Here is a 23,411-nt window from a genome sequence, read left to right as displayed (position 1 = left end):
TTATACTCCGATATAGATGTGAAAAAAAATTTTTTTTAATTAAATAAAAAAAGATGTGGCACATATATACAGTGGAATATTACTCAGCCATAAAAAGAAATGAAATTGAGTTATTTGTAGTGAGATGGATGGACCTAAAGTGTGTCATACAGAGTGAAGTAAGTTAGAAGGTAAAAAACAAATACCATATGCTAACACATATGTATGGAATCTAAAGAAATGGTTCGGATGAACCTAGTGGCAGGACAGGAATAAAGACGCAGACTAAGAGAATGGACTTGAGGATATGGCGGGTGAGGAGGGTAAGCTGGGACGAAGTGAGAGAGTGGCATGGACATATATACACTACCAAATGTAAAACAGATAGCTAGTGGGAAGCAGCTGCATAGCACAGGGAGATCAACTTGGTACTTTGTGACCACCTAGAGGGGTGGGATAGGGAAGGTGGGAGGGAGGCGCAGAGGGAGGGGATATGGGGATATATGTATACATATAGCTGATTCACTTTGTTATACAGCAGAAACTAACACAACATTGTAAAGCAATTATACTCCAATAAAGATGTTAAGGAAAAAAAAAACGAATACGTGGCAAATCTCTATTATCAATGAATTTCTCTCAAGATTATAGAGTTTGAATTTAATTCCAAATAAAAATAAAAATACCTGAAAACTGAATATGGCACTACAAATAAGGCCAAAATTTCCACTTTGGAGACATTTAAATTTGTTTGAAATTGGATATAATAACACATAACTCTCACAGCTCATCCTGAGGCTTGCCAAACACACAGTTCTAATCTCCTATCTTGACAAAGTGATTAATTCCTTATCCTTTTAAGATCTAGTCTCCTCTTAATATTTACTCTAAGTATTACTGTGAAACTGTTCATACTAAATGAACTTTGTTGTCTTGTTGACTTTCCACTATAATACTACTCCTGCTATTCCACTTTTTGACTGACTGTCCTTTTCACAGTATTAACTAATTATATCTAGAATGCTTTTTATCTACATCTGCTCCCCCTCCAGATTTCAAGTATTCTAGAGGAGAAGAAATATGTGTATCTTCTAGACCTCTGAATGTTCAGCGCCTAACAGAGTTCAGTCCATAGTAGGTACACAATAAATATTTGTTTTGCTTTGCTTTTGTTTTCTATGATGGAAAAGACTTCTGAGCAGAGGTATATGAAGAGTGAGAATGCCTGAAAGAACCACTACAAAGGATGAGAAAGAAAGCTGATAAAGGAAATAGAAGAGACCTGCTAGTAATATTGAGGGCTCAGTCAAGGGTGCTTATCGCAATCAAAAATCACAATTACACCGCAACTAGAGAAAGCCCACGCACAGCAACAAAGATGCAATGAAGCCAAAAATAAATAAATAATTTTTTTAAAAAATCACAATTAAACAAGCTAATATGAGAAATAATCAGAAGTACAACAAACTGCAGAAATAAACTTTGAAAGAGTACAACTATTGTAATTATCAGGTATGGGACAAAATAAGTATGCATATGTTTAAAAAGTAGAAGGGTACTGAAAGGTGGACAAATAACAGAAAACAATTAAAGTTGACCAGGCACATGTAAAAGAAAACCAAATAAAACTACTAGAAATGAAAAATATAATAAATGAAAATAGAAATTTGGTATAGGTTAAATAGAAAATTATACAAAGCTCAGAAGATAATCAAGGAACCAGAAAAACTAAAGAAATTACTCAGAACACAGCACAGAGAGAAAAAATAACAGAAAATACAAAAAACAAGAATTTCAGAGACATGAAAAACAGTCTAACAGAAAGACTTATCAGAGATGCAAAAGGACAGAACAAGAAGAATGGAGAAAAACTATAATTAAAAGTGGCTGAAATTTCTTCAGATTTTAAGAAATATATGATTCTGAGTAGAATAAAGTGAAATCCACATGAAAGACAGAGTTGATCTTAAAAGCAACCAGAGAGAAAAAACATAGAAATGACAGCTTCAAAACACTAGACAGACTATCTTGCCCTAAAGTGAGCAAAGATTTACTAAACAGAACACAAAAAGTACTAACCATTTAAGAAGACAAAAAAGTTAACCAGACTATATTAAAATTAAGAACTGTGCTCTTCAAAAGATAAACTGAGGGAAAAAGTAACGAAGTAGGAGACAACATTTCCTATAGACATATCCAAAAAAGGATTCATATCCAGAATATATTAAGAAAACCTAGAGAGATAATCTAATAGAAGACATATTTAAATGGAAAAATATTTATGAAAATATGCTCAATTTCATAAGTTAGACAAATGCAAATTAAAATAAAATGTGGCTCTAATAAACATGGAAAAATACCAAGTATTGGTGAGCTGAGAGCAAGCAGAATTTGCATACACACCTGGTAGAAATACAAACTGGCACAACTGTTTTATAAAACTATTTGGTAGTATATACTGAGGCTGAACATATGAATACCCTATGACCCAGCAATTACATTCCCAGGTATACATACTGAATGAAAATCCATACACATGTTCATTCACCAAAGCACATGTACTAGAATATTCACAGCAGGGCTCTTAACGAATGCCAAAAATTGAAAACTATCCAAATGCCCACCAAGAGTAAAATGGATGAAGTATGGCACATTCACACAATGCAATACTCAGAATACAAAAATATCCAGCTCCCAACAAGGTAAATAACACAACGTCTGGCAATCAATCAAGCATGCAAATAGGCAGGAAAACACAAGCCAAAATGAGAATACTCAACCAATCAAAACTGAACCCAACCTAACACAAATGCTAGAATTAGCAAACAAGTACATTGAAACAGTTATTACAATATTACATATGTTCAAAAAGATAAGTAGAAGAAGATTAAGTAAGGAAGGAAGATAAGTAAGGAAGATTTTTTTAATGGAACTTTTAGATATATAAACTACAATGACCAAGATGAAAAATATACTGACTAGGATTTATGGCAGATTAGACATTGCTGAGGAAAAGATCAAAAGATTAGTGAACTTGAAGACACAGCAATAGGAACTATCCAAATTAAAACACAGAGAGGAAAAAGAATTTTTTAAAAGATAAAAGCACATCTGTGAGATGTGGCACAATTTCATTCATGCTAATATATGTTCAACTGGAGACCCAGGAGAGGGAAGAGAGGGGAAGACAGAAAAAATATTTGAAGACAAAATGGCTGAAAAAATTCAAAATTGGTGAAAACTATGAAACAACAGGTTCAAGAAATTCAACAAAACCCAAGCACAAGAAACATGAAGAAAACTATACTTCACATCATAATCAAATTGTTCCAAACTAGTGATAAAAAAAAAATCTTTAAAATAGTCAAGAAAAAAAAGACACATGTACACAGAAAGATAAGGATGACATCAGATTTCTCCCTGGAAACAAAATAAACAAGAAGATAGCAGGGCAACATCTTTAAAGCTACTGAAAGAAAAAAAATCATCAACCCAAAATTCTATACCCAGCAAAAGTATCTTTCAAAAATGAAAGCAAAACCCTTTTTCAGAGACACAAAAGCTGAAGGAATGTATCACCAGCACACCCTGCACTATAAGAAATGTTAAAATAAGTCTTTCAAGCAGGAAAATAATGGATTTTAGCAGATGGAAATATGGATTCACACAAAGGAATGAACACCAAAAATGATAACTATATGAGCAAATATATTATTTTTCTTATTACTTAAATCTCTTTAAAGATATTGACTGTTTAAACAAAAATAATAACAATGTATTATGGCATGTATAAGATACAAATAAATAAAATGTATGACACCAGTAGCATAAAGACCAGGAGGAGGGAAGTGAAGTACACTACTCTAAAGTTCTTATACTATATGTGAGTTGGTATAATATCATTAGAAGGTAGACTGTGATAAGTTAAAGATATACCCTAAAACCTTAAAGTAACCCAGTAAAATAACACAATAAAAAGTTACAGCTAACCAGCCAACAAAGAGATAAAATAGAAATCAAAAAATATTCAATCTGAAAGAAGGTAGAAAAAGAGGAAAAGGGAACAAAGAGCAGATTTAACAAATAGAAACCAAATAGTGAGATAACACACAAACCTAACTATATCAATAATCATATAGAATGTGAATACAGGCATACCTTGTTTTTGTTCTTCACTTTATTGTGCTTTGCAAATACTGCGTTTTTTACAAATTGAAGGTTTGTGGTAACCCTGTGTTGTCAGATGATGATTAGCATTTTTTAGCCATAAAGTATTTTTTAATTAAGGTACATATATTATTTTTTTAGACATAATGCTATTGTATACTTAATAGACTATAATACAGTATAAACATAACTTTCATATGCACTGGGAAACCAAAAAATTTGTGCAACTTACTTTATTGAAATATTTGCTTTATTGCAGTGGTCTGGAACCAAACCCACAATATCTCCGAGGTATGCCTGTAGTCTAAACAACTTAATCAAAAGGCAGAGATTATCAGATTGGATAAAAAAGCAAGACCCAACAATTTACTTCCTACAGGAAACGAACTTTAAATATAAAGAAAAATAGATTAAGTGTAAAAGAACATAAAAAGATATACCATATAACCCTAAGCAAAAGAAAGCTTAATATCAGACAAAGTAGATTTCAGACCAAAAAAATATCACCAGGAATAAAGAAGGGTTTTATAATTATAAAGGGGTCAATTCATTAACTGACCATAACAACTCTAAATGTTAATGTACCCAATAACAAAGCTTCAAAATTGAAGAAGCAAAAACTGATAGAATTGCAAGGAGAAACAAACAAATCCACAATTATAGTCAGAGATTTCAATATCCCTCTCATAAAAATTGGTAGAACAAGTAGGACAGAGCAAGGAGAGAGAAGACTTGAACTCAACCAACTTGACCTAACTGTCCTTATAGAACATTCCAGTAACAGAATACATATTCTTCTCAAGCACACAAAGAACATTTACCAAGTTATACCATATTTAGACCGTAAAGCAAGTCTCAGTAACTTCAAAGAGATTAGAGTCATAAAAATATTTTCTCTGACCACGATGGAATTAAATTAAAAATCAATAACAGAACAAGATCTGGAAAATTTCCAAATTAAGTAATATACCTATAAACAATTGATTTCATCCTGCACACCCTTTCTTACTAAATGGCAAAAGTCATGTTTCAAAAAATTCCAAATTGTGGGATCTTATTTCCACAACATTTGGGCATAATCTTGGCAACATGTGGAATAACACAGATCCCTGAAAATAGTAGAGATAGTACAAGAACCAAGAGCGCACAAAGGAAGACCCCTTGATACCTTACTTTCATGCCCTTTATATCCTATAAAGAGATCCCTAGGCAAAGCTCCACCCTGGGCTGGTTTCAGTGCAGAAAAAACTTTTATTATTTTCTAGCCTCTGTGCTACCCTCTCTACTTATTTTTTTTTCCTTTTTTCCATGCACTATTTTGGGGTTTTTTTGTCCATAGGTTAGAATCATTGTCTATAGATGCTCCTCAGCCCCAAAATTAGGAAGGAGAGAGCCTTATCTCTGTTATTCATGTTAAATCATTTGGGTCCCTAAGATAGAACTGGTATACTAGAGATAACCACAGATACAGTTTTTCCTTAGTGGTCTCTGGGCCCATCATGTCCTGAACCATCTAAGAGAAAATCTGGTGGAGATTGACCAATGCACAGTAAATCTAAAAAGCTATGAGTACATAATGACACACAGAGAGAAAAGGTTAGCATTAAAATATTTTGAATGCGATAAACAGAATATTATATTTCTGTTGAAGCTATAAAGAAAGTCATGACAAAACAGGGCAATAACCTTAGGACAACTGTTATGAACTAGAAATTCACCAAAGTAATACCATAATTATAGGATTAATAAACCTTTACATAATATGGGTTTGTATACCCACAACAGGAGAAATAATAAAGAAAATTAGTCCCCCATAATCAACAGACCTTTATGTCATATATTTCAAAAGTTTTAAAACTTCATTAACAACAAAAAAAATCCTTAATATGTTACTTCCACCGTGTCATAATCCCTTTGTTTTTCTGAACAAATATTCTAATTCCCTTTTACCTTGCCTTGATTATTGTGACCCCTCTTATTTTCAAAATGTATATTGAAATCTCTTTTCAAATGTGTATTTGATCTTATTCAGTGTTATTCCTCCTGTTTTCAGAATTATACTTGACTCACTTAAATTTGTATGCTTTTAAGTACAAGGGCCTCCCCCTCTCTGAGGATACCAAAAAATTCCTAGAAAGGTGTAAGAAGGTGGTTTGGGGTTAACTCATTAGAAAAGAGAATCTATAAAGTGGATGATAAGAACAGAAATATGATATTCTTCTGGCTAATGATTCATTCCCTTCATTCTGCATGTAGATATTTTTAAACAGCAAATGTCGTATTTCAAAAACTTCTGAGACTACAGTCTTATTTCTACAAAAATACAAGAATGTACTATTATACACTATTTAAAATGGCAAAACCAAAGCAAACTAAATGTCTAACAATAGTAGAATGAATAATTTGTGGTAATTCATACGATGGAATATTATACAGCAGTAAAAATAAACTAGAACCTACACATAACATGGACAAATCTTAAAAACACAACCTTAAAAGCCATAAGCAAGTCACAGAAGCAAAACATAGTTCGATTTCATTTTCAAAAAGGTCAAAAATAGGAAACACTAAATTCCACCACTTTAGGATAGTAGAGTTTTTGGCATGGGAAGGACTACAGTTGGGTAGAAGCACAAGGAGATTAAAACTTATTCATAATGTTGTACTTCTCTTGTCTAATAAAATTTCATTACTATTCTTGAAAGTGTATACACAAGGCTTTTGTCTTCTCTGTGTACGAGTAATTCATAATTTTTAAAATGTAAAGATTTTAAATAATATAAAATTATTAAAATAATAAAAATTCATATTTATAATAAAGAAAACAAAGAAGAAAAAGTCCTACTTCCACTGGATTCTGTCATATCTGCCATATGTCTTATAATGGTACTAAGATAGACACTTGTTACTATGGGAGAGGTAGATGAAGATAAGACCAATATGCTGAGATTAGCAGAGTAGGAAGATGGACAGAACATGGGTCCTTGATGATGTCACAGAGGCACTGATTAACCAACCTAGAGCCATCCCTACGTCAGGACTTCCGCTTGTGAATGATAATAAATACCCTTACTGCTTTTAAGCTATTTTGAAATGGACTTTCTGCTTATTTGATCCAATCACATCCTTTCTAATTTGGTCTCTGTTTATAAGAACCTGTACTTCTGTTTTATCATGACTATCATAATGAAATTAATAATTTTGTAATTATTTGTTTAATGTCTCTCATCTACTGGACTGTAAGCTCCTTGAGTCTAAGTACTGTGCCTGCAATACTTTCAGCAGTAACCCCAGTGCCTGGCACATAACAGGCTCTTAATAAATACTTTTGGAATGAATGAATAACCTTATTCATCTAATCCACTAGTAGCACATACTTGTTTTCAATATTTTTTGTTATTTCAACAAAGCTACAATAAACATCCTTGTACAAGTGTTCTACACATATACAGATAACTTCTCTGGGGTAAATACTTAAAGGTAGAATTGCTAGATCCTAAGTTGTATGTATTATCAATTTTTCTAAGTACTTTCAAATTCATGAAGAGGTTGTACCAAGTTGCCTCCCATCAGCAGTGTTTGAGTTCCTATTTCTTCACAACCTTGCTAAAATTTGATATCATGAAGCTTTCAAATTTTTGCAAATTTGATAACTAAGAAACAGTATCTCATTTTAATTTGCACTCCCTTTATTACTGTGGTGAACATTTTCTTATGTTTGGCCACTCAAGTTTCTACTTTAAAAGCACCTGTTCATTTCCTTGGCTCATTTTTTTTGAATTCTCCATGTTTTTCATATTATTTTGTAGACTAATCCTTTGTCTAAGATATAGATGAAGAGATAACAGAGGGACAGATAGATCTTCAATGTACACACACACACACACACACATACATACACCAATACAGAGAGAGAGAAAAAGAGAATGAGAGTGCGTATACAAATATCTTCTCTCTCTGTCTTGCTTCTAAACTTTGTTTATGGTGTCTTTCGTGATGCAGATTTTTAAATTTTTATTTGGTCAAATACATCAATATTTTCCTATACAGGCTGTGTTTTTACGTTTTATAAAAGCAGTTCTCTACCCCGATATCATAACCAATAAATCTTTAAAAGAATACGCTTTGGGGAATTCCCTGGTGGCGCAGTGGTTAAGAATCCGCCTGCTAATGTAGGGGACACAGGTTCAATCCCTGGTCTGGCAAGTTCCCACATGCCGCGGAGCAACTAAGTCCATGTGCCACAACTACTGAGCCTGTGCTCTAGAGCCCGCAAGCCACGATGGCGTGCCACAACTACTGAAACCCGCGTGCCCTAGAGCTCACGCGCCACAACTACTGAGCCCACACACTGCAACTACTGAAGCCCGTGTGCGATAGGGTCTGCATGCCGCAACTACTGAGCCCGCATGCTGCAACTACTGAAGCCCATGCGCCTAGAGCCCGTGCTCCACAAGAGAAGCCACCACAGTGAGAAGCCCGCACGCCGCAACAAAGAGTAGCCCCCGCTCGCCGCAACTCAAGAAACCCCACGCATCGCAATGAAGACCCAATGCAGCCAAATAAATAAATAAATAGAATACACTTTGGCTTTCGTGCATAACAAAGAGCCACACTCAGTAAATGCAGGTTAGCTGCTGTTAATTTTACTGCTTTTACTTTTCTATCCTTACCACTCCAGTGAAACTGATCTCTCAAAGGTCATCAGCAATTTCTCACTGACAAATCCTATAGCCTCTACTCAGGTTTTTTCCTGCTTAACCTCTTTTGAGCATTAGGCACTTTGTCCCAACTTTTCTCCTGAAAATCTCTTTCCTTCAGTCTCTATGATAAAATACTGTCATGGGTTTTGTCCTATATATTGCCTACTCCTTCTCAATTTCATTCACTGATTCTTCTTCATCAGTAGATCCTTAGAGATGAATATTCTCCACCTATACTTTCCATCAATGTGACCTTATTCATTAGCCTCAAATGCTACCTCTTTGAAAATAACTAACCAATCAATTCTAAACCACCTACTTCATTCAGACTGTTTACTTCTGAATGGCCTACTTCAAACACTACATGTCCCCGCAAAATCCACACTTCCTCTAGTATATCACATTTGGTTACTAACACTACCTATAATCCAAGATAGTAGTCTTTAAGTATTCTTTATCTTCTCTTTCTCATGACCTCAAATCCAATCATTTGTCAGATGCTATCAAGTCTACCTTAAAATATCTCAAGTCAATCCTCTCCATTTCCACTGCCCTATATCAGAGTCATCGTATCTTGCCTGATAACTGACTTCCAATAGTTCTTCTACATTGCTATCAGTTATTTTTCTAAAGCATGTATTTAGTTATGATTATCATATGCTCCTTCTGGGCAAGATCAATGTCCTAGCTAGCATGTTCTCAATACATGATCACTGAAAATAATTAAATGAAATCTGGTATTTTGTTGTTCAAAAACCTAGGATAGCTTCCCTGGTGGTGCAGCGGTTGAGAATCTGCCTGCCAATGCAGGGGACACGGGTTCGAGCCCTGGTCTGGGAAGATCCCACATGCTGCAGAGCAACCGGGCCCGTGAGCCACAACTACTGAGCCTGCGCGTCTGGAGCCTGTGCTCCGCAACAAGAGAGGCCACGATGGTGAGAGGCCCACGCACCGCGATGAAGAGTGGCCCCCACTGGCCGCAACTAGAGAAAGCCCTCGCACAGAAACGAAGACCCAACACAGCCATAAATAAATAAATAAACAAATAAATTAAAAAATAAAAAAATTTAAAAAATAAAAAAACCTAGGATAATAATAACCATTGTAGTTAAGAAGCTGGGTACACCACCCCCTATCTCTCTGATAACTTAGAAAACTTGCTTGAACCAAAAATTCTGTGACATGTAGAAGTTCAAAGCTAGCCCCGCAGATTTCTGTTAATTCTACACAGCTTAAACTCTCTTGGTTCCTCCCCTCCCGCTTCTAACTCCTACAATGATATGAGTTGTCTTTTTCATTCCAGATGCCAAATCCATCCCCTTTCCAAAAGAACTTTTCCTACATCAAGCATTTCATAAACTTACCTGACTTTGCTGAAGACCAGAGCACGTCAACAAGGAAACCTCTCAGTGGACATGCAGAATCCAACCACCTTTCTGGCTCGCTCTCCTCTCTCCTTCCCGAGCCCCATACCCTTGTCTTTCTTTCCCTGTATCCCTAATCCTAGTCCAAAACAAAACAGTCTTCTATTTGTCTCATTTGTATCTCCTATATCATTTACTTTTCATCTCAAGTTGAGGACCCCCAAGAATCCACTTACTGCTCAAAGTATTTCTTCCAAAAAATATATATAATGCTATCCTTAAAAACAATTCTAATAACTTTTTCTCACATTCCTTTTATCATGAATAATAATATCATTTAGAATGCTTACATGTACAAGACATATCACTAAATGCCTACGAAATAGGTATCATTAATACTTAGGGAAATCACATAACTTGCCAAAAATAACAACTAATCAGCAAAAAGAGCCAAAATTCAAACCCACATATGTCTCACCCTAAAGCCCGTACTCTCCTCTGCCTGTAAAAAAATGACCGAACTCTTTAGCACAAAATTCAAGATGCTCCTCCATAATTTGATCCTTTTCATAATTCTCTCCCACCATAGTTACACTGGACACTTCTGTTTCCTAAATATACTGTCTAACATCTCAGTGCTATTGCTTTCATCATGCCATTCCATTTACCTAAAATGCATGCCTTCTTTATCCATCAACTTCCTACTCATCTTTCAAGAATACTGTGAGGACTCAATGAGTTAATACATGTAAATTACTTAAAAATCCTGTCTGGCGTATTATAAATACTCAATAAATGTCAGCTGTTACTATTACAAACCATTTAGGCTTTAGACAACTGCTGATGTGACCAAAAAAGATCAATCAAAAAAATGAATAAAAGCCTTGATAATCACATACTGTCACATACATTCTTCCCCTCTCCTCTCTCTCACACACACACAAACACACAAAAAACACACACACTCATACATACAAAATACCAAGCAAAGACATATAGTACAAAGAATGCCAGTATTAAAATGAAACATAGTCTTGGTTTAAAATTCAGCTCTGTCATCTAATACCTGTGTGATTTTGGACAAATTATTTAACTTCTCTAAACTCCGGCTTTCAAACATATACGATAGGGACACTTAAATCTACCTTGTAGGCTTGTTGTGAGAATTAAAGACATTTCCCAAAGAGTTTAGCATGATGCTTGACACATAATAGGCACTCATTAGGGGACATAAATTATTAAAAGAAAATATATGATAATTACAGAAAGGATGAGGATATATGAAAATTCAGAAACATCAAATACAGTAAATAATTTCAGGAATTGGAGCATCCTTAAGAATTGGAAAACTTACCATTTTTTACGTTAACTAACGTGATACTTTTAATTATTATCATATATTTTAAAATTATCATCAGAGAACTTGATAAAGAATATTAAGATATTGACTCAAATAATATTTACTTAGCACTCATACGGTAAGTCCAAAATTATGAGGGATGTAACAAATGGTGTATGACGGTATGAACTTTATTTTCAAGGAATTCACAAGAAACCCAAACCATATGGCAGTATTTTATGTGTTACATAAAATACAGGTTTTTAAAAGATAAATGCCAAAACATAGGCATAGAAAGTAGAATGGCAGTTGCCAGGGGCTGAAGGGAAGGGAGGAATGAGGAGTTATTGTTTAATGGGTACAGAATTTCAGTGTTACAAGATGAAGAGTTCTACAGATGAATGGTGATGATGGTAGCACAACATTATGAATGTATTTAATACCACTGAACCGTACACTTAAAAATGACTAAGATGGTAATTTTTGATATGTGTATTTTACCACAATAAAAATAACTGGAAGTAAAAAACAAAAAGAAATATGTCAAAAGTAGGTTAATCTGGAAATAAAATAATGAAAACAATTACACAATGAATTTCTGCAAAGATTTTTAAATGGATCACAAATTTAGCACTTACCTTCATATTTAAAATGGTAACACTTTCCAAGCAATAATACAGGGGAATTTCTACTAAAATATGTCTTTGTTTTCAACACCCAACCTAAATGAGAAAAAGAGAAAAACAGTTTTGCAATTAAAGGATTTCAGACTAAAAGTTCAGCAGCATTTTCTTTTATTTAATTTCAAATCACCAATTCTCAATTATGGATGTGCATTTTTTACAAGCGTAGCAAAAGTATTTTGACAATGAACTGAAAATACAGACTACTTATGCTACTTTCAAATAAAGCAAAGTATTTTAACCACATTCTGCCCACTTAAAGAACACGGCAGAGAAAAAATCTGTTTTAATTTATTTTCAAACAGGTCACAATGTTCTTATGATATAAAACTTAAAAGGTACAAATTCTACTCCAGTTTCCCTGACACCAACCTCTATTCCCAAAGGCAACAAATGTTACCAATTTCTTATATTTTCTTCCATTTTAGATATTTTAAAGGTTTAAAGTATTTGAATATTCCAGTGAAGTAATTTAGGGAAAAGATCACACAGTACACTAATGCTTATGATAAAAGTGGATCTCTGAAGTTTCCTAGGGAAATCTGTTTTTACCCCATCATTTCAGCCAAATGAGGATTTCTGAAAGTGATGTATAAAGTTTTCAGACACTTTCATCTCAATTTTCCACCTCCCAATCCCCAATCCTCAACTCTTAGTTGCAAACTCTAATTCTTCCAATTTTCTTCCTACTAAACTGTCTATATCTAAAAGGAACTCTCCTTTTGGTTTTTTATGTTGCCATTAATAGTTCTCAATTTCCTGAGAAAAGCACTTGCCCATTACATTCCTGAATATTCCTAAGTGTATGAAATTCCTGAGTGCTAATGGCAGACTTAAAAGCAGCTCCTAAAATGCAAGAACATATAAATAAAAAGAATCTGAAATTGGGAGTTAAGAGACTTAGGTCTAGTCTTAAGCAGACCAACATTTATATTTAACAGAGTTGTTACAAAATTTTAAATGAGCGATTTTTATGAAAGTGCTCCCTTAAGTACTATAATACAAATAAGCATAAAGAACAAGTAAATTAAAATATGTATTTATAATAAAAATCATGCAAGTATCTGAGTCTGGTAGTGAAAAAGAAAGAATGGAGGGACTTCCCCGGTACTGCAGTGGTTAAGAATCTGCCTGCCAATGCAGGGGACATGAGTTTGATCCCTGGTCCAGGAAGATCCCACATGCTGTGAAGCAACTAAGCACGTGCACCACAACTACTGAGCCTGTGCTCCAGAGCCCACGAGCCACAACACTGAGCCCGCGTGCCACAACTACTGAAGCCCGCCGCACCCTAGAGCCTGTGTGCCACAACTACTGAGCCCACGTGCCGCAACTACTGAAGCCTGCATGCTCTAGGGCTCGCGTGCCACAACTACTGAGCCTGCATGCTGCAACTACTGAAGCCTAGAGCCCGTGCTCCGCACCAAGAGAAGCCACTGCAAGTGAGAAGCCCAAGCACCACAATGAAGACCCAACGCAGCCAAAAAAAAAAGAAAGAAAGAATGGAAAGTCAAATACAGTAATCAGGCTTTGGATTACTGCAATACTCCCCCAAAATGGCTTATCTGTAATCAGTTTTTCCCCACTCTAGCATATGCCACATATCCCTGCCAAATTAATCTCCCTGTGGCTCAGCTTTGATTAGGTAACTTGTCTGCTCAAAAACCATCCTCAATGATTCATTACTTAACAGATTTATAATGAACTTCTCTGTGATACTAAAGACTTTCCACAATATGATACAAATCACCTTTACAGTCATCTTTTCCACTACTTCTCATCTATACTCAAAGTGGGCTTTAATATTTGGTTCATACTATTCCATAACAAAAATATCCTCCCCAATATCAGCCCATTTAAATCCATTTAAATCTTCTTCTTCTGACTCAAACACGCACTTCTAAGACATCTTTTCCTGTTCCCACCTATCTCTCATTCTCTTCTCTGAACTCCAATGGGAAAATAGTATTTACTGACCATCTATTTTATACTAGGAACTAAGCTAGGTGCTTTATAGACATTGTTTCATAGGAGTATTATTAGCACCATACTAGAATGATTCTAATCCCCAAAATGATAACAATCCCCTCTCCCCAAAAGGCAGTACTTCCAAAGCAAATCCTAAGAACTTCATAAAAACAACCTCAAAAACTAACAAACAAAAAACCTTTACGGAGGAACTTCTCTCTTTCTCCCTATGCTTTACCCTCTACCTGTATACCCTCTTACCAGTCACCAGTCCTTCCAAAAGAAAAGAAAGGTGAATCTGACAAGTCAGAGCCTGAGGCTTTGCAACGATCTACATTTTACACGAGCAATGAGTTATAGTGCACACACCAGGCAGAAGTTGTCTCTTAATGGCTAGGCCTGGAATTGACATAGCTTCCTTTCTAACTCATTCTATTGCTTGATATGAGACACAAGCCAGCCCAGATTCATATGAGAAAAGAGACAACACAAAATGTGATTCACTGAGGACTGTCTTTGGAGACTAGCTACCATAAACAAAATGTTACCAAAAAACCGATAGTCCATTAAGTCAGCAATCTGAAAATCACAAGTCAGGCTTTAAAAGATGCAAACAAGCCAAAGAGCACAGAAATAGTAGAGATGATAATGATTTTCTGGAGAAACAGAAACACCCAGAAGGATGATTTACTTCGTAATATTTTAAAAAGGAAATCAAGTTTACATACCTCATAAAGTCATGTAAATATGGGGGAGGAAGCAAAAATGAAACACTTTTTCAAGAAAGTAAGGTCCAGTTCTTTTAAATTTTAAGTGCTATGCCATTTCTAGTTCCATCTTTATATAATAATATTGACATTGATAAAAAATAATCCTAAATTATGTTCAGTGTATTCAGAGAACAGCAAGAATAGGGAGCAAGGGAGGCTGGGTTTGAATACAAGTTTCAAGACTTACCTAGATATACGACCTTGAATATGTCACCTAATCTCAGTTTTCTAATTTGCACAAAAAGAATACCTTAGAAACATATTAGGTTTAAATCTCAGAAAGATATCTAACTCAGAAAGATATGAAATTTAAATGAGAAGGTACATAAACTACAACATACTAGTGGGTGCTCAATCGATTTTAATCCTTCTTAAACCATCCATACTACACAAACTCTAAACAATGAAAATACATTCAACATTTTAGAATAATTTTCACCAATAAAAATAAAACTAAAATACTACTCTATAACTTAAAACTATCTAGAACATGTAGTTACCCTGAACAATCTGTTCTTCAGAGATTAGGGATTACCATAATCTTATGATGCCCACTTAAATATCTAGATAGGGAAAGCTACACATATGTAAATAATAGGTTAAATAACAATTCCTAGGTCACTGCTGAAATGTGTTGAGTACCTGTATGACAATGTTCAGACCTTATAAATGAAATCTTCATCACATAACCTATCCATCAGATTAAATGGTTGAAAAAGAACATAAGCCTCTGTTTGCAGATGACATGATTTACACACAGAAAATCCTAAAGAATCCACAAAAAATTATTAGAATAAAAGAGATTATCAAGTTTACAAGATACAAGATCAAATCATAAAAATCAACTGTATTTCTATATACTAGCAATGAAGAGTCTAAATGAAATGAAGAAAATTCACTTTAAAATAGCATTGAAAAGAATAAAATACTTAGGAATAACTTTAACAAAAGAAGTGCCAAGACTTGCACACAGAAAACTACAAAACATCATTAAAAGAAATTAAAGACCTAAATAAATGGAAAGACATCCCATGCCCATGGATTGGAAGACTTAATATGGCAATATTCTGTTAATATGCCAATACTCTGAAAATTGATCTACAGATTCACTAAAATCTATATAAAAATCCCAGCTGGATTTCTTGCAGAAATTGATAAGAGGATCAAAAATTCATATGGAAAATGCAGGGAATCCAGAACAGTCAAAACAATCTTGGAAAAGAAGAACAAAGTTGGAGGAATCATACTTTCCAATTTCAAATTTTACAAAAAGCTAAAGTAATCAAGAGAATGTTCTACTGGCATAAGAACAAACATACAGATTAATGGAATAGAATTGAGAGTCCAGAAATAAATCTTTACATCTATGGTCAACTGATTTTAGATAAGTGTGGCAAGACCAGTCAATGGAGAAAGAATATTCTTTTAAACAAATGATGCTGGGACCAGATAGCCACATACAAAGAATAAAGTGGAACCTCTACCTCACATCATATGCAAAAATTAACTAGAAATGGATCAAAGACCTAAATATAAGAGCTAAAAAAATAAAAACTCTTTAAAGAATAGGTGCAAATCTTCATGACCTTGATTTAAGCAACAGTTTCTTAAATACAACATCAAAAGCACAAGCAACAAAAGGAAAAAAAATAGGTAAATTGGACCTCATCAAAAAGTAAAAGTTTTATGCTTCAATGGACACTATGAAGAAAGTGAAAAGACAATCCAAGAATGGGAGAAAATATTTGCAAATCATATATTTGCTGAGGGATTTTTATCTAGAATATATAAAGAACTCTTACAACTCAATAATAAAAAGACAACCCAATTTTAAAACATGCAAAAGATTTGAATGGACATTTCTTGAAAGAATATATACAAATTGCCAATAAATACATAAAAAGAGGATTAACTTCATATGTTCATCAGGGAAATACAATCAAACTCACAGTGAGATACTTCACACTCACTAGAATGGGTCTAATTAAAAAGATAGACATTAACAAGTATTGCTGAGGATGTGGAGAAATTCAAACCCTCAAACATTTCTGGTAGGAATGTATAATGGTGCAAACAGTTTGGAAAACAGTTTGGTAGTTCCTTAAAAAGTTAAACTTAGGGTAAACATATGATCCAGCAATTCTACTCCTAGGTATATACCCAAGAGAACTGAAAACATATGTTTACACAAAAACTTGTATACAATATTCATAGCAGCATTATTCATATAGCCAAAAAGTGGAAACAACCCAAACATCTATCAACTAATGAGTGGGTAAAGAAAATGTGATATATCCATACAATGAAATATTATTCAGCCGTATAAGAGAATGAAGTATTGATATATACATGCTACAACATGAATTAACTTTCAAAACGTATGTCAAGTGAAAGGAGTCAAAAACAAAAGGCCACAAGTTATACGATACCATTTATATGAAATGTCCAGAATAGGCAAATCCAGAGAGGCAAAAAGTAGACTGGTGGATGCCAGGGATTGGAGAGAGGTGGGGAGGAATAGGGAGTAGTTGCTAATGGGTACAAGGTAGCTTTTGGGGGTGATGAAAATGTTCTGGAATTAGATAGTGATGATGGTTGTACATTCCTGTGAGTGTACTAAAAACCACTGAATCATACACTTTAAAAAGGTGAATTTTAGTAGTATATGATTTAAATCTCAATTTTCAAAAAATTAATGTCTATAATCTTCAAAATACAATGTCAAGTTATTATCAAGTTTTAACTGTCTAAATAGCTAGCTGGCCATGACTTCCAGTGAACCAGGAGCCAACAGCCAATTGTGTTTTACCTGAATTTGCACTGTCAAGGGGTTTTACTAAATTTTATCATTCCTATCTTATGGATATTAACTTCTTCCAGTTGAAACTGGTTCTGCTGAGTATTTCTCCATCTTTGAAGGATTTTTCATCTCCAATTTGTTTCTAGTCTTAAGTGGGCTTCAAAACCACCATATGATCCTTATTGGATTTGTATGCAAACCAAGAGTAACTAAGTTAAAAATAAGAATCTGAGTGTGTTCCTAGAAGAAAGTCATATGTATCAGCATGTGAACTTTAAATGGTCTGCTTTGTGTGTTCAGCAGTCTATTTTGCTTGCTTCCTGGTTCATACATGAGGTTGCCTGATGCTGAGTCTGAAAACCTGAGGTATTATCATCACCTGAATAAATTCTATCTTCTTTGGAATTTTCTTTTTTAAAGGACCACATGATATGCCTGAGTTTCTAAGCAATGTTTATGATGGTATTTGGCTCTCTCTTCAGGTAGTATTCTTATCTACGTTCCTTACAGAAATATTTCATTCAAAGAGAATCTCAGCAATTGTCAGTGACTTAATAAGGGAGATAATACATGTCTTCAAATATTTCTTTGGATTTATACAGTTTTCAAATCTTGATACTTACTATATTTCATATTGTTCCAAGCAGATATAAATTTAGTTTTTAGCTTGTCAACTTCATCTGTTCCTGTGGCCTCCATATTCAGATTCTAAAGAAAAAGCCATCACTTGATTGCATTCTTCTGTAAGTTTAGACTTTTGTTCTGACATAAAGAAAAGAAGTTAAAGAAAAATAAGTAATGAGTACATATTATATGGTGCACTATCTATGTGGTGCACTATCTGCTAAAGTTACTTAAGTGATTAAATACAACTTGAACTGGAAATGAGCAAATCAATTTTTCATTTTACAGAATAGAATACAATATACTCTAAAAATATTTTAATTACAAAATATATTTTATTGTTGTATATTTTATGTACAATAAAAATTATCACACAAAACCAAACAATAAACTCCCCCAGACACTCACAATTAAGAACAATAACTTAGTAACACAAGTCAGTCTTGGTGAGATTATTCAAGACTTGTTTCATTTGTAATCAGAGAGGGTGATTTGAAATCGTATAAGAAATGGCGACTATCTTCAGAATGGAGGCTTCCACTTATATTGATTAAGTCACTAGTTTCATATAAAGCCTAGTTGTTTTTTTAATTAAGGCATTTCCTATATTTCCAATACCTCCTTGCTTCCTACTGCAGCATTTTTTAAAAAATCGAATGGCTTAAATTTACAAGACAATGTTTTCTTACTTTAAAATAAGAATAAATGTAGCTTATAAGTATTTAACTTACTTGAGGGAAAATTGATATACGTGATATGTAATCTGAAAGAGGAACAAATTATAACTGAAAGTGTTTGAGCTTATTTGAAATAATTCACAGACAGTTTTCTTTTCAAGAAAAGAATGCCACACAGAACATTATCCTTTCAGGGTTATAAATATCAACTCAAAGGTATCGATACATTTGTTTCTCTGACAATAGGCATTCCGTTTTATAATATGTATTAGAAGCTACTAATTATACATTATAACTGTGACAGAAGAAAGCATGGTCCACCGGAAGAATTTAAAAAGCCAATGTGACTAAGCACAGAATTCAAAAAAGTGGCATGAGATGTGGCTATCGGGTTAGACAGTGGCCGAAGCACACAGGGCCTTGTAGACCATGTTAAGGGTTTTGTTCTTTATCCAAAGAGCAACTGGTTCCAAACAGGAATATCAGAATCAGATTCTGTGGGTTTGTTTGGTTTTTTTTTGACTCCAACACAGAGAACAGATTGAAAAGGGACAAGAGTAAAGGGTGAGAGTTTACTACTACCGTATAGGATGAGGAGAGAGATGGTAGCTTGGACTAGAGCAGTGGAGATGGACAGAAATGGACATATGAAGAAACGTCAAGAATTCATTAGGTCTCAGTGATAAAATGGATGTGAAAGGTGAGAAAGAGGAATATGTCAAAGATACACCCAGGTTTCTGGCTTGTGAAATTAAATAGTTGGTGCCAATCACTTAAATAGGGAACATTAAATTAGGGGGACTTCCCTGGTGGCTCAGTGGTTAAGAATCCGCCTGCCAAAGCAGGGGATACGGTTCGATCCCTTGTCCAGGAAGATCCCACATGCCGCGGAGCAACTAAGCCCATGCGCCACAACTACTGAGCCAGCACTCTAGAGCCCACAAGCCACAACTACTGAGCCCATGTGCCACAACTACTGAAGCCCACGCACCTAGAGCCTGTGCTCCACTACAAGAGAAGCCACGGCAATGAGAAGCCTGCACACTGCAACGAACAGTAGCCCCCGCTCACCGCAACTAGAGAAAGCCCGCGTGCAGCAGAGAAGACCCAACACAGCCAAAACTAAATAAAATTTTTTTTAATTATTTTTAAAAATAGGGAACATTAGGAGAAGGGCAGGTTAGAGGGAGAAGATCATGAATTGGATTTATGTGGAGTTTGAGATGGCTCTGAGATATAGTAGGGAATCATTCATTTTTATTTAATCACTCGATAAATTATTGCCAGGCACTGTTCTAGGTAGTGCAGATATAGCTTAGGGCAAAGGGAGTAAAATACTTGCTTTCATGACGCTTACATTCTAGACATTCTAGAGAGGCCAACAAGGCAGTTGGATATATAGCTCTGGAGCTCAAAGGTGAGGTTTGGGTGAGAGCTATTAATTTGAGAATTGCTGATGTACAAATGAAGAGTTAAGAGCTATAAACATGTTTCTCAAGGATTCTGCCTCGTCCATGATGGTACCCCAGCCTGGAGGATGATATTCAAAGCCCTTCATGAAATTATATCTGCCCACTTACTCAGCTTTCTCTCTTGCCACTCCCTCACATGCACTATATACTAAAGCCATTTTTAATATTAATATTAAAGCTTCCTAAACTTGACATGCTAATACCTCCATGCCTTTGCATGTGCTCTTCCCTCCACCTACAATGCCTTCCTGCTCACCCTCATTTTTTGACTGTCTTATTATCATGAGTCCCTATGACCCAGCTTAAGTTTCTCCTCCTCTGGTAAGATTAGTAAGATTTTTACCCTCCTCCCAACCTCAAACTAAGACAGAAGCCCCTCTTCTTTGCTCCTTAGGAGCCTATGTCTTCCTCTATCACAGCGCTCATCACACTGTATTGTAATAACTTGCTTCTTACCTGCCTCTTACACCAGACAGTAAACTTTTCAAATGTCCTTAAATTCTGCCTGGCACACAGTTGTTTCTCAAAATGTTTATTAAATGAATCAGTGAACTGAAAAATTATGAAACATAAGCAGTAGTCTTACCTGCTGTAATTAGAATTCTTTAACTGACAACTAGAATAAAGAAAAAAATTTCCTCCCAAAAGTGCATTATTTAACAAAATTTGGAAAAGCAAGAAGGAGAAAAGTTTATAAAATGTGTGATTATATATAGTGCATCCACATGATGGGTTATATATCCATTAAAAATGCTTACAAAGAGTCTGTGAAAATGGGGAAACACTATGCAAAATCTAAAACTTTATGTATCACACAATACTGCCTGGGGGCTGAGTGGGAGGTGAAGAAGTAAAAAAAGTATACCCAATTGCTGACAATAGTTTCCCTGACAAATTGCGTATGGCTATTTTTTTTTATCACTATCGCTCACCTTTTCCAAATCTTATACAAAAAACACACGTAATTTTTAGAATTTAAAAAGTTTATTTTTAGGGACTTCCCTGGTGGTCCAGTAGTTAAGACTCCGAGCTCCCAATGCAGGGGGCCCTGGTTCTATCCCTGGTCAGGGAACTAGATCCCGCATGCCACAACTAAGAGCCCACGTGACGCAACTAAAGTCCCACATGCCACAAATAAAAAGATCCTGAATGCCGCAACGAAGATCCCATGTGCCACAACTAAGATGCGGCACAGCCAAATGAATAAATGTTAAAAAATATATATAAAGTTTATTTTTAAAAAGCCACCAACCATGAATCTTCTAAATACAAAATATTTAAAATAGGAGAATGTAAGGAACTTCCATTCTGTTCTCCATTGTGGCTGCACCCATTTACATTCCCACCAACAGCGTAGGAGGGTCCATTCTTCTCCACACCCTCTCCAGCGTTTATTGTTTGTAGACTTTTGGACAATGGCCATTCTGACCAGTGTGAGGTGATACCTCATTGTAGTTTTGATTTGCATTTCTCTAATAATTAGCAATGTCTAACATCTTTTCATGTGCCTTTTGGCTATCCGTATGTCTTCTTTACAGAAATATCTATTTAGGTTTTCTGCCCATTTTTTGATTGGGTTATTTGTTTTTTTTATATTGAGCTGTGTGAGCTATTTATATATTTTAGAGATTAATCCCTTGTCGGTCACATCATTTGCAAATATTTTCTCCCAATCTGTAGGTTGTTTTTTCATTTTGTTTATGGTTTCCTTTGCCGTGCAAATACTTTGATTTAATTAGGTCCCATTTGTTTCTTTTTGTTTTTATCTCCATTACTCTACGAGACAAAGCCAAAAAGATATTGCTGTGATTTATGTCAAAAAGTGTTCTGCCAATGTTTTTTGGGGGGTTTTTGTTTTGTTTTATTTTTTGGCTGCATTGGGTCTTTGTTGCTGCACATGGGCTTTCTCTAGTTGGGCAAGTGGGGTCTACTCTTCCTTGTGGTGTGCGGGCTTCTCGTTGTAGTGGCTTCTCTTGTTGCAGAACACGGGCTCTAGGCACACGGGTTTCAGTAGTTGCAGCACGCAGGCCCTAGAGCACGCAGACTTCAGTAGTTGTGGCATGCGGGCTCAGTAGTTGTGCCTCATGGGCTCTAGAGCGCAGGCTCAGTAGTTGTGGCACACGGGTTTAGCTGCTCCACGGCATGTGGGATCTTCCCAGACCTGGAAAGATCAAACCTGTGTCCCCTGCATTGGCAGGCAGATTCTTAACTGCTGCGCCACCAGGCAAGTCCCTCTGCCTATGTTTTCCTCTAGGAGTTTTATAGCATCCAGTCTTACATTTAGGTCTTTAATCCATTTTGAGTTTATTTTTGTGTGTGGTGTTAGAGAGTGTTCTAATTTCATTCTTTTACATGTAGCTGTCCAGTTTTCCCAGCACCACTTACTGAAGAGACTGGAGGTTCTTTAAAAAACCAAAAATAGAACTACCATATGATTCTGCAATACCACTCCTGGGCATATATAGGGACAAAACTAATTCAAAAGATCCATTCACCCTAATGTTCACTGCAGCACTATGTACAATAGCCAAGACATGGAAGCAACCTAAATGTCCATCGATAGATAAATGGATAAAGAAGATGTGATACATATATACAATGGAATATTACTCAGCCATAAAAAAGAATGAAATAATGCCATTTGCAGCAACAAAGATGGACCTAGAGATTATCATATGAAGTAAAGCAAGCCAAAGACAAACATCATATGATATCGCTTATATGTGCAATTTAAACAAAAATGATACAAATGAACTTACATAAAGAACAGAAACAGACCCACAGACAAAGAAAACAACCTTATGGTTACCAAAGAGGAAAGGGGTGGGGGAGGGATAAATTAGGAGTTTGGGATTAACATATACA

At 35.2% G+C, this 23,411-nt stretch overlaps 1 protein-coding gene across 1 annotated transcript in view; it reads right to left on the bottom strand.

The window, feature by feature from the left end:
* Nucleotides 1-23,411, bottom strand: part of ATG4C (autophagy related 4C cysteine peptidase) — a 94,103-nt gene that overhangs the window by 47,583 nt on the left and 23,109 nt on the right. The window contains exons 2-3 of the mRNA XM_036825550.1: nucleotides 18,397-18,535; nucleotides 12,191-12,274 (exon numbers count right to left, since the gene is read on the bottom strand). Of these exons, the coding sequence (XP_036681445.1) occupies nucleotides 12,191-12,274; nucleotides 18,397-18,472 (160 nt within the window). The 5' untranslated portion in view covers nucleotides 18,473-18,535. The remainder of the gene's footprint in view (nucleotides 1-12,190; nucleotides 12,275-18,396; nucleotides 18,536-23,411) is intronic.

The sequence above is a fragment of the Balaenoptera musculus genome, chromosome 1 (genome assembly GCF_009873245.2).
Source record: "Balaenoptera musculus isolate JJ_BM4_2016_0621 chromosome 1, mBalMus1.pri.v3, whole genome shotgun sequence".
NCBI lineage: Eukaryota > Metazoa > Chordata > Mammalia > Artiodactyla > Balaenopteridae > Balaenoptera > Balaenoptera musculus.
Note: the sequence above shows the minus strand (reverse complement) of the source record. Positions and strands in the feature narration are given on the sequence as shown.